Raw genomic sequence first — 15,000 nt, 5'->3', positions numbered from 1 at the left:
GCCTGTAAACAGCCTGTAGACAGCCTGCAGACAGCCTGTAAACAGCCTACAGACAGCCTGTAAAACAGCCTGCAGACAGCCTGTAAACAGCCTGTAGACAGACTGTAAAACAGCCTGTAAACAGCCTGTAAACAGCCTGTAGACAGCCTGCAGACAGCCTGTAAACAGCCTACAGACAGCCTGTAAAACAGCCTGCAGACAGCCTGTAAACAGCCTGTAAACAGCCTGCAGACAGCCTGTAAACAGCCTACAGACAGCCTGTAAAACAGCCTGTAAAACAGCCTGCAGACAGACTGTAAAACAGCCTGCAGACAGCCTCTAAAACAGTTTGCAGACAGCCTGTAAAACAGCCTCTAAAACAGCCTGTAAAACAGCCTGCAGACAGACTGTAAACAGACTGTAAACAGCCTGTAAACAGCCTGTAAAACAGCCTGCAGACAGACTGTAAACAGACTGTAAACAGCCTGCAGACAGACTGTAAAACAGCCTGTAAAACAGCCTGCAGACAGACTGTAAAACAGCCTGTAAAACAGCCTGCAGACAGACTGTAAAACAGCCTGTAAAACAGCCTCTAAAACAGCCTGCAGACAGCCTGTAAACAGACTGTAAAACAGCCTGCAGACAGCCTGTAAAACAGCCTCTAAAACAGCCTGCAGACAGCCTGTAAACAGCCTGTAAAACAGCCTGTAAAACAGCCTGCAGACAGCCTGTAAACAGCCTGTAAAACAGCCTGTAAAACAGCCTGCAGACAGCCTGTAAACAGCCTCTAAAACAGCCTGCAGACAGCCTGTAAAACAGCCTGCAGACAGCCTGTAAAACAGCCTCTAAAACAGCCTGTAAAACAGTCTGCAGACAGACTGTAAACAGACTGTAAACAGCCTGTAAAACAGTCTGCAGACAGACTGTAAACAGACTGTAAACAGCCTGTAAAACAGCTTGCAGACAGACTGTAAACAGACTGTAAACAGCCTGTAAAACAGCCTGTAAAACAGTCTGCAGACAGACTGTAAACAGCCTGTAAAACAGCTTGCAGACAGACTGTAAACAGCCTGTAAACAGCCTGTAAAACAGCCTGTAAAACAGTCTGCAGACAGACTGTAAACGGACTGTAAACAGCCTGTAAAACAGCTTGCAGACAGACTGTAAACAGACTGTAAACAGCCTGTAAAACAGCCTGTAAAACAGTCTGCAGACAGACTGTAAACAGACTGTAAACAGACTAAACAGCCTGTAAAACAGCCTGCAGACAGACTGTAAAACAGCAGACACACTGACCAGTTTATCCTCTCCTCCTCTCCTCCCCTCTCCTCTCTTCTCCTCTCTCCTCTCCTCTCCTCTCCTCCTCTCTCCTCTCCTCTCCTCTGCTCTCTCTCTCTCTCCTCTCCTCCTCTCCTCTCCTCCTCTCCTCTCCTCTCCTCTCCTCTTCTCTCCTCCTCTCCTCTCCTCTCCTCTCCCCTCTCCTCCTCTCCTCTGCTCTCTCCTCTCCTCCTCTCCTCTCCTCTCCTCTCCTCCTCTGCTCCTCTCCTCCTCTCCTCCTCTCCTCTCCTCTCCTCTTCTGCTCTCTCCTCTCCTCCTATCTCCTCTCCTCTCCTCCTCTCCTCTCCTCTCCTCCTATCTCCCCTCCTCTCCTCTCCTCTCCTCCTCTTTCCTCTCCTCTGCTCTCTCCTCTCTCCTCTCCTCTCCTCTCCTCTCCTCTCCTCTCCTCTCCTCTCCTCTCTCCTCTCCTCCTCCTCCTCCAGGTGGCGGAGGGTCGTCAGGAGGAGTTGACGCAGCGCGGAGCGACGGAGAAGAAGGAGTTGGAGCTGCGGATCGAGGAGATGGAGGAGAAGGAGCAGGTTCTCCAGGCTCGCATCGAGGCTCTGCAGGCCGACAACGACTTCACCAACGAGAGGCTGACCGCCCTGCAGGGTACACACACACACACACACACACACACACACACACACACACACACATACACACACACACACACACACACACACACACACACACACACACACACACACAAATTTACACATGAAGTAGAACATACAAACTTGGAAAACATAAAGCGTCTACAGAACATAGAGTGTATAATGTACACACACACACACACACATACACTCTCTCACACACACGCGCACACACACATACACTCTCACACACACACACACACACATACACTCTCTCACACACGCGCGCACACATACACACACGCACTCTCACACACACATTTATACATGAACTAGAACATACAAACCCATAACACACATAAATGAGACAAGCTTCTATAGAACATAGAGGAATGTGGACACACACACACACACACACACACACACACACACCACTCCCTCCATCCAGCAAGTTCTAGCTCCCTTGGTTACCACTAGAGTTACCATAGCAACCAACTGAACACAGCGAGCCGAGCATTATGGGAATAAAGCGCAGGGTCGGAAGGCGTCTGTGTGTCCAATCAGCTGGCTCGGCCCGAAACTTCCTGTCAGTCACCGCTGCTCTCTGCTGTTGTTGTTGTTGTTGTTGTTGTTGTTTACAGTGCGGTTAGAACAGCTACAGGAGAAAAGCATTAAAGAAACCAACAGTCTGGGTGAGTCAACACGCTCTGCTCTGCTCTGGGACACACACACACACACACACACACACACAGGCGCGGCCGACCCCTCCGCCCGTCCCGCCGGTGTCTGTCTCCTCTGGCTGCTGACTTCACCTTCTTCTCTTCCTGCACTAACGACGCATGCCAACTTCCTGCATGCCTGCTTCCTACTTCCTGTCGCCCGCTCTCTTCTTCTTCTTCTTCTTCTCTCTCTCTGTCCGTTCTGTCCGTCATGGTGGAAGTCTGGCTCTCTGCTCGTCCGTCTGCTGGGTTAAGGTTGGGTCTCAGATGTCCTGTCTGGTAGTTGGAGGGTTAATAATGTGTCATACTTCATGTGCAGAATCCGATGATCCGTATCGGCTTATCGTCAATGCATTATTAATACACAGATTTCTTTTAAAATCTTTATTTATCCACGTAATTTGACAGTGCACCTCGCTCTTTTCCATCCTGCTTCACAGTCAGGGCTTCATACAGTCAATGATGCAATGTGCAGAGGCAGCACTAGGTGGCAGCAGTGCTTAAAATGTCCAGCTGATCGACATGCAGTAGACAGGCAAACAAGACGTTTCCCTCGTGGAAGATGGCTGAAAATACCATGGAAAATACCACCGGACCTGCGGGACGTTCAGAGAACTGTACCGCGAGTTTCAAAAGTCCGGGAATTTTTCAGCTCTAAAGCCAACGATACAAACCTCTGTAGAGTAGAATGGAGAACAGCACCACACCCAACATTTAAAACCAAAGTATCCCAGAGCCACTTGTGAAACTGATAGCCTGGTAGTTGGTGAGTAACGTTGTTTATGCTGCCTGGCTGTCGGTGATGAGTAACGTGACTACAGACCTGATATGTGCTGAAGCTCTGGCAGGTTACGGTTAGGTAACTACTGACCTGAGAGGATAAAGATAACTGACAGCAAAACTTTTTCATAAAACTTAAAAGCCATAAATCCACAGTCTGCTATTTTCTTTGCCACTAAATTAATGTTTATGTGAAGAGTATTTTATAATTTTGATTAAACAAAGGCGCTCAAATAACAGTTACACAGTGTTAAAGAACAAGCCCACAGTGAAAGTAGAAAATTCATCTGGTCTGTCACCTCTACTCACAGAGAATCCGTGGCATTTTTACAGACATTAAATTACTGAATAAAATTCATCAATACATTTCTGTATTATCAACACCTAAAACAATATTATTCTGTCATAACATACAGAGGTGTATAGATGATTTTCTCCTTGAAGTCTTGACAGAAGCTTCCTCCACCTGCTCCTCAACGACTTGAGAGCTCAATAAAGCTTTGAATGTTGAGCCGCTTGATCCAGTTTTATTTTGTTAATGTAACTAAGACAATAATCATTAGATTAATCAGAAAAAATAGTTGACAGATTCATCGATTACCAAATAATCGTTAGTTGCAGCCCTAGTTGTGTCTCTTCCTCCATGATAAAACCCCAAAATCAGTGATTCTGTGATCTGTTGCTCCGGTAGAGCAGAGAATTGTGTTTTTTTCTCTCTCCATTTATGAATTGTTAAACTTCAGCATTATTTCACTTACGAGAAGTTAACACAGTTAGAGAATGTAGAAGAATTACTGTTCTGATCATAGTTTCTCTGTTATCTCTCTACCTACAATACAGATAGTCATGGGATTCTGGACAAAATCATATCTGACAATAAAAATATTCACATATTTGGGTCCGAGAGACAAAATCTCATCAAATGGGGGTCCGTAGCTCTTATGTGGACTAAATTAAGGGTCCTTGATATGAAAAAGGTTGAGAATCACTGGCCTAATCAATCCAAAACAAATTGAACAGCTATGAAAATTATAAATTAAAACTAACAAATGCCTACCTGAAATGTAACTGAAATTAAGATGAGATCGAAGTCAAATTGTAACGTGACGGTGAGGTCCGGTTTTACACCAGTGACTCGTCCACTCCAGCTGACCTTTGACCCTGCAGACACTGAACAGAGAGAGGTCAGTTGAAGTGACGTGTCGGTCAGTTGCCGTCTGGATCTGTGTGTGTGAGCAGGAGGGGGTTCAGCGTCACTCTTGACAGGTCGGTCCGGGGCTCGAACCTGTGAGCTGTGAGTGACAGAACGACCGGGCGTCCCGTTGAGCTGCGTCAGGATGTGGAGCGAACTCTGTCCGGTCTGTCTTGAAGGGGCTTTTTGGTGGTTTTTTGAAGGTTTTAGGGTTCCTGGTTGTATTGGTTTCTGGGCTGCTTTGCTGGGTTGTTTCCATGGTTACCGGTCTATCCTCTGTTTTGCTTTTCTCCCTCTGGGGAAAAGGAGTGTTGAGTCGCTGATTGACTCCTGGTAATTTGATACTGTTCCACTCTGGCAGGTAACCAGCCATCGAGGCTTCGGGCAATATCCAAAATTTTATATGGCAATGCAATCTCGCCAAAATATCGCAATATAAGATATTGTCTCGGGGTTTTGGGTATATTTCCCTTTTTTTCCCTTTTTAATTTATTTGTTTTTGCATTTTATTTTATTTCTACCAAATTACATCAAATTTCTAGGTCATTAAGAGGTGATAATGAGGACGATATTCGATACAGCAGAAAATATCACAATATTTGCAAAATATCCCGATATCGGCCCAAACCTACAGCGATCATTTGGAGACTTGTTCTGCTCTAAACATCCAGTTGGCTATTTAAATTTTAAGATGTGCCGTCCAGTGTGGCCTGCAGACTCAATATCTGATCTGGTCACATGACAGATGTCGGCCTTCTCTCCACCGGACCGGTAGAGGAGCCTGTAGAGGACAAACAGAGCCTGCAGACACCTGAGAGCCAGGAGGAAGAGGAGGAGGAGGAGGATACAGATACGGATGATGGGGCTGTTGGTGAAGAAGAAGACACCGATGGTAGTTGGTTTGATTAATGTAACCTAAAGGGACGAGGGTCTGTCTTCACTGAGGTGTTGGTCTCTTCCTGCTCTCTGGTTTCAGACCAGCTGCACTAACTGTCAGTGCAGACTGGAGAGACGCAGCTGATTGGACTGTGAGAGCTTCAATAGCCAGAAACCCTGTGAGGTAATGTCAGTGAGCTAAGTTAGCTATGTTCTGAGCGGTTTATTTCAACTTTTCCTCCTTTCAGTTCAGCTGGTTTGTCCAGGTGAGAACGATGACCTTTGAACTCTGGTGGCACCAAATAACGGCACCGAGAGTCTCAGTCCTCTACCAAGAGAACTGACACTCCCAACTACAGGGAACCACCCCGAAACACAAGGGATTATGGGTAGAAGGAGACAGATGCGGTTCCTCATGCTCGGAAAGCCTAGCGGAACAAAATGAAGTCTGGACCGATGCTCATATTCAGCTACTTCTTCATGTGTTCTTAACTGGTATGAACACCACAGAAGAAGAGACAGACAAGTCCATCATGTTAGATAAAGTTACAGGAAGTGGAGTCAGATTTGTTTTGACTCTCTAAGCTGCAGGATGACAGGTGACCAAAACTCTGTCCAATAAACAAGCTCCTTGTGAGTCATGTGACTTTTGTTTACAAGCCCATGATTGGATTGTAGTTGGTCAGTTTGAACATAAACAAATATAAATACAAAAATAGAACAAAGTAAATTTTTCCACTCTGGTTCAGATCAAAGAAAACAACCCGTAACATCAGGGTATCCAATTCCAGACAGCAAATGACCAAAAAAATCACAATCAGTTACCAATATATTTCATCCTGTATTGTTTTTTGCTAAGGTTTCTCATAAATTAACAATCCTCCATCTGTCTTTTTTAAAATTTAATATCGCTTTTACCTTAACTCGTAAATGATTTTCTTCCAGTCCCTGCAAATGGATGATAGCGCACCTATTTTTGAGATTCAAAATTCATATCCAATTCCGGACACTTACTTTCGTCCGTGTCGGTGTATTCATATACTCGATATTAACCTTTTATTAACCCTTCCTGTACCTTCACAGTGTTACAGATACTTGTAAGAAGTGCAGGCTATGTACTCAAAGCTCTTATTTTTCCATTTATCAGCCGATACCGATTCTGTACATGAAGTAACTGTCGCCCAAAGTGGGATTTAAGGCCACCCGCTTCTTGTTCCTGACTAAGTTCGTAACTTAGTGTTTTATATGCTTAAATGTGTATAGATATTTATGAAATTTGATACCTAACTTCTGAAATGTGTATGAATTTACGTCACTTAGCTTTCGGTTGGGAACTCTGTATAAAAATGCCGGTAAACACCGGAAATTACGCGAGTGACCGAGTGTCCGGAATTGGATACAATTCCGTTAGATGGGATCGCAGCCTCAATCTTCTTAGTGTGTTGTTCGTCGTTGGTGAGTCCAGCTTTCTCTGCTGACACTTAGGGCCTTTTCACACCTGCGCTTTTAGTCCGGTTAAATCGGACTCTGGTTCTTTTTCCCCCTTGGTGCGATTCGTTTGGGCAGGTGTGAACATAGTAATCGCGCTCGGGTGCGGACCAAAACAACCGCACCGAGACCCTTTAGAGGAGGCGGTCTCGGTCCGGTCCCGAACGAACTCTGGAGCGGTTCGTTTGTGGTGGGAACGTGATCCGACCTCGATCCGACCCAACCATCAGTTGCACTCAATTTACTCCGCAAGTTTGAGCTAAACGGCTCCTGTAGCCAGGTAGAGCAGGTACAGCAGGTATAGCAGATATAGCCACTATAGCATTTTCAAGACGTTTCCTCGAAGTGCATTGGGCATTCTGCTGGTACAGTGTTGCCTGGTATATTGCCCAGATAATCACAACAGTTATGAGCGAATGCCAACTCTGCCGTTGCTCCATGTTGCATAGCAATGTGCACTAGTCCAGAACTCAGGACCTTCTTCCTGTATTTACTTTCTTGCTCCCGCCCCAGACACATCTGACCAATAAGCGGAGTGAACGTTCTCAGGTGGTTTGTAGTGATGCATTTTGGTTCGCTTGGATTTTTCTCCATGTGAAAAGAAACCGAACCAAGGGGGAAACACTCCAAGTTTACAAACTCATCAACTGATTCGGACCAGAGCAAACCAACTATAGGTGTGAAAATAGATTTCCTTCTTCAGTTTGGATCGGTCTCTTCTGGTGTGGAGACGATTTCCCACCAGTGAGCAAACTGACAGCAGAGTTTAATTTGGACAGACACAGAGAATCTGCAGCGGCTCGGTCAGTGGGGACGAGAGGAGACACATCACACATAGTTATATGTGTCTCATAGAGTCACATAGTTTTACAAATGGTTGTTCTGGTTAATTTTGCTCTCTCGTATGTGGAACTGAAGAATTGACGAGAGAGGAAAGCTTATGACGGTCACAGTCTGTCTGTCTGTCTCTCTGCCTGTCTAGCTCTCTGCATCCTGTCTTCTGTTCTCATGTCCATCTAGAGCTGTGATCTCCTGCCTGGTCTGGCTTGTTCTGCTGCCTGTCCGTCTGTTTATCGATCGATATCGTTTGTCCGTCTCTCCGTGTAGCTGTCGATCTGTCTCCGTCTCGTTAGTTCTACCTGTATCTCCTGTCTGCTCGTCTCAATCCGTCTGTCCTTTATCTGTCGTCTATATCTGTCTCTTTCTGTCATTCGTCTTTCTCTGTCTGTCTGTCTCTCTCTCTCTGTCTGTCTGTCTCTCTCTCTCTCTCTCTCTCTCTCTCTCTCTCTCTCTGTCTCTCTCTCTCTTTCTCTCTCTCTCTCTCTCTCTCTCTCTCTCAGTAACCTTAGTAATGCTAGTTCTCTGTGTTTCTATCAGACAACTGTCATGTTAACAGCGGGGGAGACTGCACTAGAATCCAACAGTTGATTGAATGTCCGCGTGAGTACAAACACCCACTTCTGCTGTATGTCCACACACACACACACACACACACACACACACACACACACACACACACACACACACACACACACACACACACACACACACTTTTCTACAGTCATATAGCTGACCCTTCTATAAAGAGGTAGAGGTTCTTTGCTGGGATGGAACCTGTGACCTGATGATTGAAGGATGTTTTCCCCCCCACACACTGTACAACTACAACTATTCCATGTTATTTATATAGCGAATGACAGGTGGACACACTAGACCGGTTAGCAAACAGACAGACAGGCAGGCAGACAGGCAGACAGACAGACAGACAGACATGTTGGGTGAGACAGTTTCCTGACAAAGAAAGTCAGTATTGTGATAGTTTGGTGAAGGACAAAATGTTTTGTGACAGTTGTTTGACAAAACCAGATGAACAGCTTCTTGACAAAGGAAGAAAAAATGCTGTTAACACTTTACAATAAGGGTACATTAATTAAGGGTTAGTTAACAGTTAACTAATGTGTCTGTAGGGCTGGGCAATATATTGATATTCTATCGATATCGTGATATGAGACTAGATATCGTCTTAGATTTTGGATATCGTAATATCGTGATATGGCATAAGTGTCTTTTCCTGGTTTTAAAGGCTGCATTACAGTAAAGTGATGTCATTTTCTGAACTTACCAGACTGTTCTAGCTGTTCTATTATTTGCCTTTACCCACTTAGTCATTATATCCACATTACTGATGATTATTTATCAAAAATCTCATTGTGTAAATATTTTGTGAAAGCACCAATAGTCATCCCTACAATATTGTCTCAATATCGATATCGAGGTATTTGGTCAAAAATATTGTGATATTTGATTTTGTCCATATCGCCCAGCCCTAGTGTCTGGTAATCATTTACTAATGGTATTCATGTTAACTAAGGTATTAATTTATACATTATTTAATAGTCATCTTTATAAACTATTAAATAATGTATAAATTAATACCTTAGTTAACATGAACACCATTAGTAAATTATTACCAGACACATTAGTTAACTGTTAATTAAGCATTAACTAACCCTTAATTAATGTACCCTTATTGTAAAGTGTTACCAAAACGCTTATTCACAAAGACAAGTATCTTGACGAACATAGAAGAAGAGTTTCTTGACAGACAGTTTGACAGTTGGACAGACAGAAAGACAGGAAGACAGACAGTTTGACAGACAGGAAGAGAGTTTGACAGACAGGAAGAGAGTTTGACAGACAGGAAGAGAGTTTGACAGACAGGAAGACAGTTTGACAGACAAGAAGAGAGTTTGACAGACAGGAAGAGAGTTTGACAGACAGGAAGACAGACAGGAAGACAGTTTTTTGACAAAAGAAGAAAAACTGTCTTGTCTTTACAAAGCATTGTCTGTCAAGAAATTATGTTCCTTTCATTATGGAGTGAAGTTGTGAAGAGTTTGTCCAGAAGCTTCTTCCCCCGCAGTGTAAAGACCGACTTCACTACAAAACGTCTCCAGGTTTCTGTTCACCGACTGGATGGAAGTGTATCTGTTGCTTGACATTAGCTTATTGAACTCTCTATGAAGGAGAGCAGGGAATCACGGCTGCCTCGGTGGTTTTGTGCCGTTGCTCCTCTTACACAGGTGGTTGTGGTTCTCACCGCGACACGGGCCGATCGGTCGGTTCTCCGCTGCTCTTCAGACATCGCTAGTCGAGCCACGTTCGCTCACCCGCCACTCGTTTACTCACGTTAGATCTTCACATCTGGGCTCTGTGCATGCTGCCTGCCTTCATGACTCTCCACTGGATGAATTTGCTAACCGCTTCGTCTCTCTTCTCTTTAGCCGCTTTTCCACCACATGGTACCGGCTCGACTCGACTCGCCTTTTTGGTTTTCCATTGGGCAAGTACCAGGTACCATATTACCTGGTACCTGGTACTTTTTTTGGTAGCACCTCCGCGCACATTGAGGGGGTACTATCTGCAGTGGAACACCAAGTGGTACTACCAAAAGTGAGTAGAGTCGAGGCGAGTTGAGTTGAGCCGGTACCGTGCGGTGGAAAAGCGGGTTTTGCGTTTCTTTTGTCGCCCTTCTCCTTCGGTTCTTCTCTCCGTCTCTGGTTCTGTCTCTTCTCCGGCAAGAAACTGGCCTGGACAGAATCTGTTCAGCAGCTGTGTCTAAGAAACATCTGAGTCAGAAGGCTGGAAGCTTTTCTCTGGAAGCTTGTTCCTTTTCTGTCACCAGACAAACGTCGGCCGGCGTTGAACCACGGTCGCCTCTTTTCCTCGTCTGTTGGCCGCGGTGACATTTCCCGTCAGCAGCCAATCACATGCTAGTGTTGCTGTCGGTTCTGTCCGTCGCTGCGACGCTATTGGTGCTTCAGCTGGCGATCTGATCTGCCATCGGACACGGGCGGGCCGATGTGGCTGCTAGCGGTAGCCATTGTAGAAGTCCCGCATCTGTCCGTATCGGTGGTAGAAGTCTCTGTTCTTTCATTATATTTGACAGTTTTTCACCATTTAGCTGATGCTCCTGTCCAGAGCAAATATCATCCCCCTTTTCGACCGAGGCAGGTCGAGGGCCGGTTCAGAGCCGGTGCCTAATCTCGAACCGGTTCTTCGCGTTTCGAGAGCCAAAGAACCGGCTCTTGGCCAGGAAAACGGGTTCCAGAGTGGCACCAACACTTTGCTGGTCTAGAATAAAGAACCACTTACGTCAGGGGCTTGGGGGCGGGATTATCATGACCAACCAAAACCAACAAGACCAAAAAGCCAGGAGCAACACTTGTAAAGAGACGTAGTCCGCCATTTTGGTTGTTGTGCTTGAAGTTGGCGCTAGTGTTGCTGGGAAAGCGGAGACGTATACAGACGTATACAGTGACGTAATGACGTGGCTCTCTAGACAGCTCTAGCCCGTGGAAAAGCAAACCGGTTCTTAGAAGGTTCGCAAGTTGAACCAACTGCGAACCGGCACCAGCACCGGGTTCCAGTTGGTGGAAAGGGGGTAACAGTGAGTGGAATAAGCTTCCTAGATTGCCAAAAACTACTGTACTATTAATTAGTAATTATTTAGTACAGTATGCAGTAGTACACATTGTGGACGTCCTCCTTCATGTATTTATCCTGCATCTGTCCTGCATTAGTACTGCAGATAATCCTTATTAGTATCTTAGTAGCAGAACTCTCTGGTGTCTCCCAGCTAACCCGTCACCATTCCTTCTAACTTCTGATGGCTGTAAAGAGCAAAACCTTTCTAAGCGTTTCCTCTCGGAGCCGGAGTGCAGCATTAGCTGAGCAGCAGCAGTGCAAAGTGGGATTTCTGCAGTGGTTACATCTGTTCTACCAGCCGCTCATCCAGCCGGTCGCTGACCCAGGGTCAGCCGGCCGTCTGGACGCTGGGTGGTGAAGTCGCTGCTGGCTGGATGTTTGCAGAGTTTTGGGCAAATTTCCTTTTTATTCACTCAAATCCAGTTTGTGTGTTTTCTTCCAAGTTGAACCTGGCTTTCCTGACTAATTCTACTTGTCTCCTCCTCCTCTCTCCTCTCTCTTCCTCCTCTTCTCTCTCCTCCTCTTCTCTCTCCTCTCTCCTCCTCCTTTTCTCTCTCCTCTCTCTCCTCCTCCTCTCTCCTCTTCTCTCTCTCCTCTCTCCTCTTCTCTCTCCTCCTCCTCTTCTCTCTCTCCTCTTCTCTCTCTCTCTCTCTCTCTCCTCCTCTCTCTCCTCTCTCCTCTTCCCTCTCTCCTCTCTCTCCTCTCTCCTCTTCTCTCTCTCCTCTCTCCTCCTCCTCTTTTCTCTCCTCTCTCCTCCTCTTCTCTCTCCTCCTCCTCTTCTCTCTCCTCTTCTCTCTCTCCTCTCTTCTCCTCTTCTCTCCTCCTCTTCTCTCTCTTCTCTCTCTCCTCCTCTTCTCTCTTCTCTCTTCTCTCTCTCCTCTCTCCTCCTCCTCTTCTCTCTCCTCTTCTCTCTTCTCTCTCCTCCTCTTCTCTCTCTCCTCTCTCCTCCTCTTTTCTCTCCTCTCTCCTCTTCTCTCTCCTCCTCCTCCTCTCTCTCCTCTCTCCTCCTCCTCTCTCTCCTCTCTCCTTCTCTCTCTCCTCCTCCTCTTCTCTCTCTCCTCTCTCCTCCTCCTCTTCCCTCTCTCCTCCTCTTCTCTCTCCTCTCTCCTCCTCTCCTCCTCCTCTTCTCTCTCCTCCTCCTCTCTCTCCTCCTCTCTCCTCCTCTTCTCTCTCTTCTCTCTCTCCTCTCTCCTCCTCCTCTTCTCTCTTCTCTCTCCTCTTCTTTCTCCTCTCTCCTCTTCCTCTTCTCTCCTCCTCTTCTCTCTCTCCTCTCTCCTCTTCTCTCTCTCCTCCTCTTCTCTCTCTCCTCCTCCTCTTCTCTCTCTCCTCCTCCTCTTCTCTCTCTCCTCTCTCCTCCTCTTCTCTATCCTCCTCCTCTTCTCTCTCTCCTCCTCTTTTCTCTCCACAGCCGTCAAACAGTTGAAGGAGGCTGTCGGTTCTTCAATCCACAAACTGGCCAACTTTGACGGTGAGTTGGAACTGAGCCGAGCTTAAAGGTCAGATGTGTTTCTGAGCCCCAGCACAGTTCAGTCCATTCAAATTTAATTTTGAGAATTTGACAACTGGATTTTTGCCCGAATGCGATTGGCTCTTGTGCCGCAACCGCCATACACACTCGTTCATATGAGAAACTTTTTCAACTTTTCTCTTCGCACGGCCGACTCTCTATCCCATCATGCCGTGCACAAGCAGTTACTCACTAGAGAGAGGAAGAGAGCCTTCAGTCAGAACGTTAACTGAAAACTACTGTTCTGCCTGTGTGTGTGTGTGTGTGTGTGTGTGTGTGTGTGTGTGTGTGTGTGTGTGTGTGTGTGTGTGTGTGTGTGTGTGTGTGTGTGTGTGTGTGTGTGTGTGTGTGTGTGTGTGTGTGTGTGTGTGTGTGTGTGTGTGTGTGTAGAAGTGATTGACGCCCACCTGCAGAACAACCAGACGGCAGAAGATGACAGTCTGGCCAGTCCTGACCGACTCAAAGGTAGAACACACACACACACACACACACGCACGCACGCACGCACGCAAACACACACACACACAAACACGACACAATGCCTGCACATACCACCAGCCCTTTGTGGGGGCTCTGGTGAAATGTTGAAAAGCATTTTTTCAGCATGCACACACACACACACACAGTAGCAAAGGGAATAGCACTATTTGCTGATTTTCCAAACCTCTGCTGTTAGTTGTTTCTGGTTTAAGAGCTGAACCCTGCTGCGCCCCATTCACAACAAAATAGTTGTGTGTGTGTGTGTGTGTGTGTGTGTGTGTGTGTGTGGGAGGTGTGTGTGTATGTGTGTGTGTGGGAGGGGTGTTGACTGAAAGCACAGGATCAAACCATTCTCTGTCCAAAATCCTCCAGCTCTAAACACTTTGTCCTGTTTTTTGATGGTTTTTTTTTTTATTTGTCCTGTTTATATTTTACTTTTCTTTATTTATTTGCTCACATTTTTCTTAAATAAAAACATAGATAAAAATTATTTTTATTATTCTTCACATTTTCTGCATTGTTCATGTTTTTATTTATTGCTCACCTTTAAATGGTTTTATTCTATTATTTCTTATAAAAGTTAATTATTCCATGCATTTTTTTTTATTACAAAAATGCAAAAATAACCCTTTTGTTTTATTATTCTCTTTATTTGTCCTTTTGTGTTCTTTTTTCTTTATTGAGCTCATTTATTTATTGCTCACATTTTTCTTCTTTAAAATTATTTATTTATTCCTGTTCTTACATTTACAGTTTTGCATTATTTCATTTTGTTAATTCTTTGCATTTTCTTCCTTGTATTTTTTTCCTTTCTTTATTGTTCACACATTTATTTTCTGTTCTTCCTATTGTTATTGTTGTAAACCCCCTCCCCATTCAGTGTCAATGGTACGTCCCTTTCCTGCTCCTACTGGCTAAACTCTGTGTGTGTCTGTGTGTGTGTGTGTGTGTGTGTGTGTGTGTGTGTGTGTGTGTGTGTGTGTGTGTGTGTGTGTGTGTGTGTGTGTGTGTGTGTGTCTGTGTGTGTGTCTGTGTGTGTGTGTGTGTGTGGACAGAGAATCCGATGGATGCTAAAGAGTCGGACATGTCAGACACTCTGAGTCCCAGCAAAGACCGCAGCAGTGACGATACGTCAGGTCAGTGCCACACACACACACACACACACACACACACACACACACACACACACACACACTGATGTTTTTTTGTTACTTTACTTTTTGCCTTGTGCCTTTTTGTCAAGTGATGAATTGTCTTCTTTTCTTTTCTTTTCTAGTCTTTTGTAGTTTTTCCTCACACAGCCTGTTTAATGAGCCCAGTCACACAGAGTTATGTATCTGTTTTGGACGAATCATTTCCTGCAGTTACAAAAAGGTTTTACAGGTTTTAGTTTTGGACAAAACCTCGTCCAATCAGCTCTAACGTTTGACCTGTTGACATTTTTCTCTCTCTGGAAAATGACAAGACGAATCTGAGAGAAAAATGTGAGCATGGAACGAGCTTCCAGAGGATGAAGTGCAGGCTCCTTCAGTTAATTCTTTTAAAAATAGATTGGATAAATTCTGGTCTACAAAGGAC

The 15,000-nt window shown here is 45.3% G+C and overlaps 1 protein-coding gene across 1 annotated transcript in view; it reads left to right on the top strand.

The window, feature by feature from the left end:
• slmapa (sarcolemma associated protein a) overlaps window positions 1–15,000 on the top strand; it is a 35,301-nt gene that overhangs the window by 960 nt on the left and 19,341 nt on the right. The window contains exons 4-10 of the mRNA XM_071538473.1: window positions 1,740–1,908; window positions 2,534–2,584; window positions 5,329–5,475; window positions 8,325–8,387; window positions 12,844–12,903; window positions 13,333–13,407; window positions 14,478–14,558. Coding sequence (XP_071394574.1) covers window positions 1,740–1,908; window positions 2,534–2,584; window positions 5,329–5,475; window positions 8,325–8,387; window positions 12,844–12,903; window positions 13,333–13,407; window positions 14,478–14,558 — 646 coding nt within the window. The remainder of the gene's footprint in view (window positions 1–1,739; window positions 1,909–2,533; window positions 2,585–5,328; window positions 5,476–8,324; window positions 8,388–12,843; window positions 12,904–13,332; window positions 13,408–14,477; window positions 14,559–15,000) is intronic.

Source organism: Centroberyx affinis, unplaced genomic scaffold (genome assembly GCF_046629955.1).
Source record: "Centroberyx affinis isolate AG114_WGS23_722 - 3 ecotype Tasmania unplaced genomic scaffold, CSIRO-AGI_Caff_v1 ptg003280l_1, whole genome shotgun sequence".
Classification (NCBI taxonomy): Eukaryota; Metazoa; Chordata; class Actinopteri; order Beryciformes; family Berycidae; genus Centroberyx; species Centroberyx affinis.
Note: the sequence above shows the minus strand (reverse complement) of the source record. Positions and strands in the feature narration are given on the sequence as shown.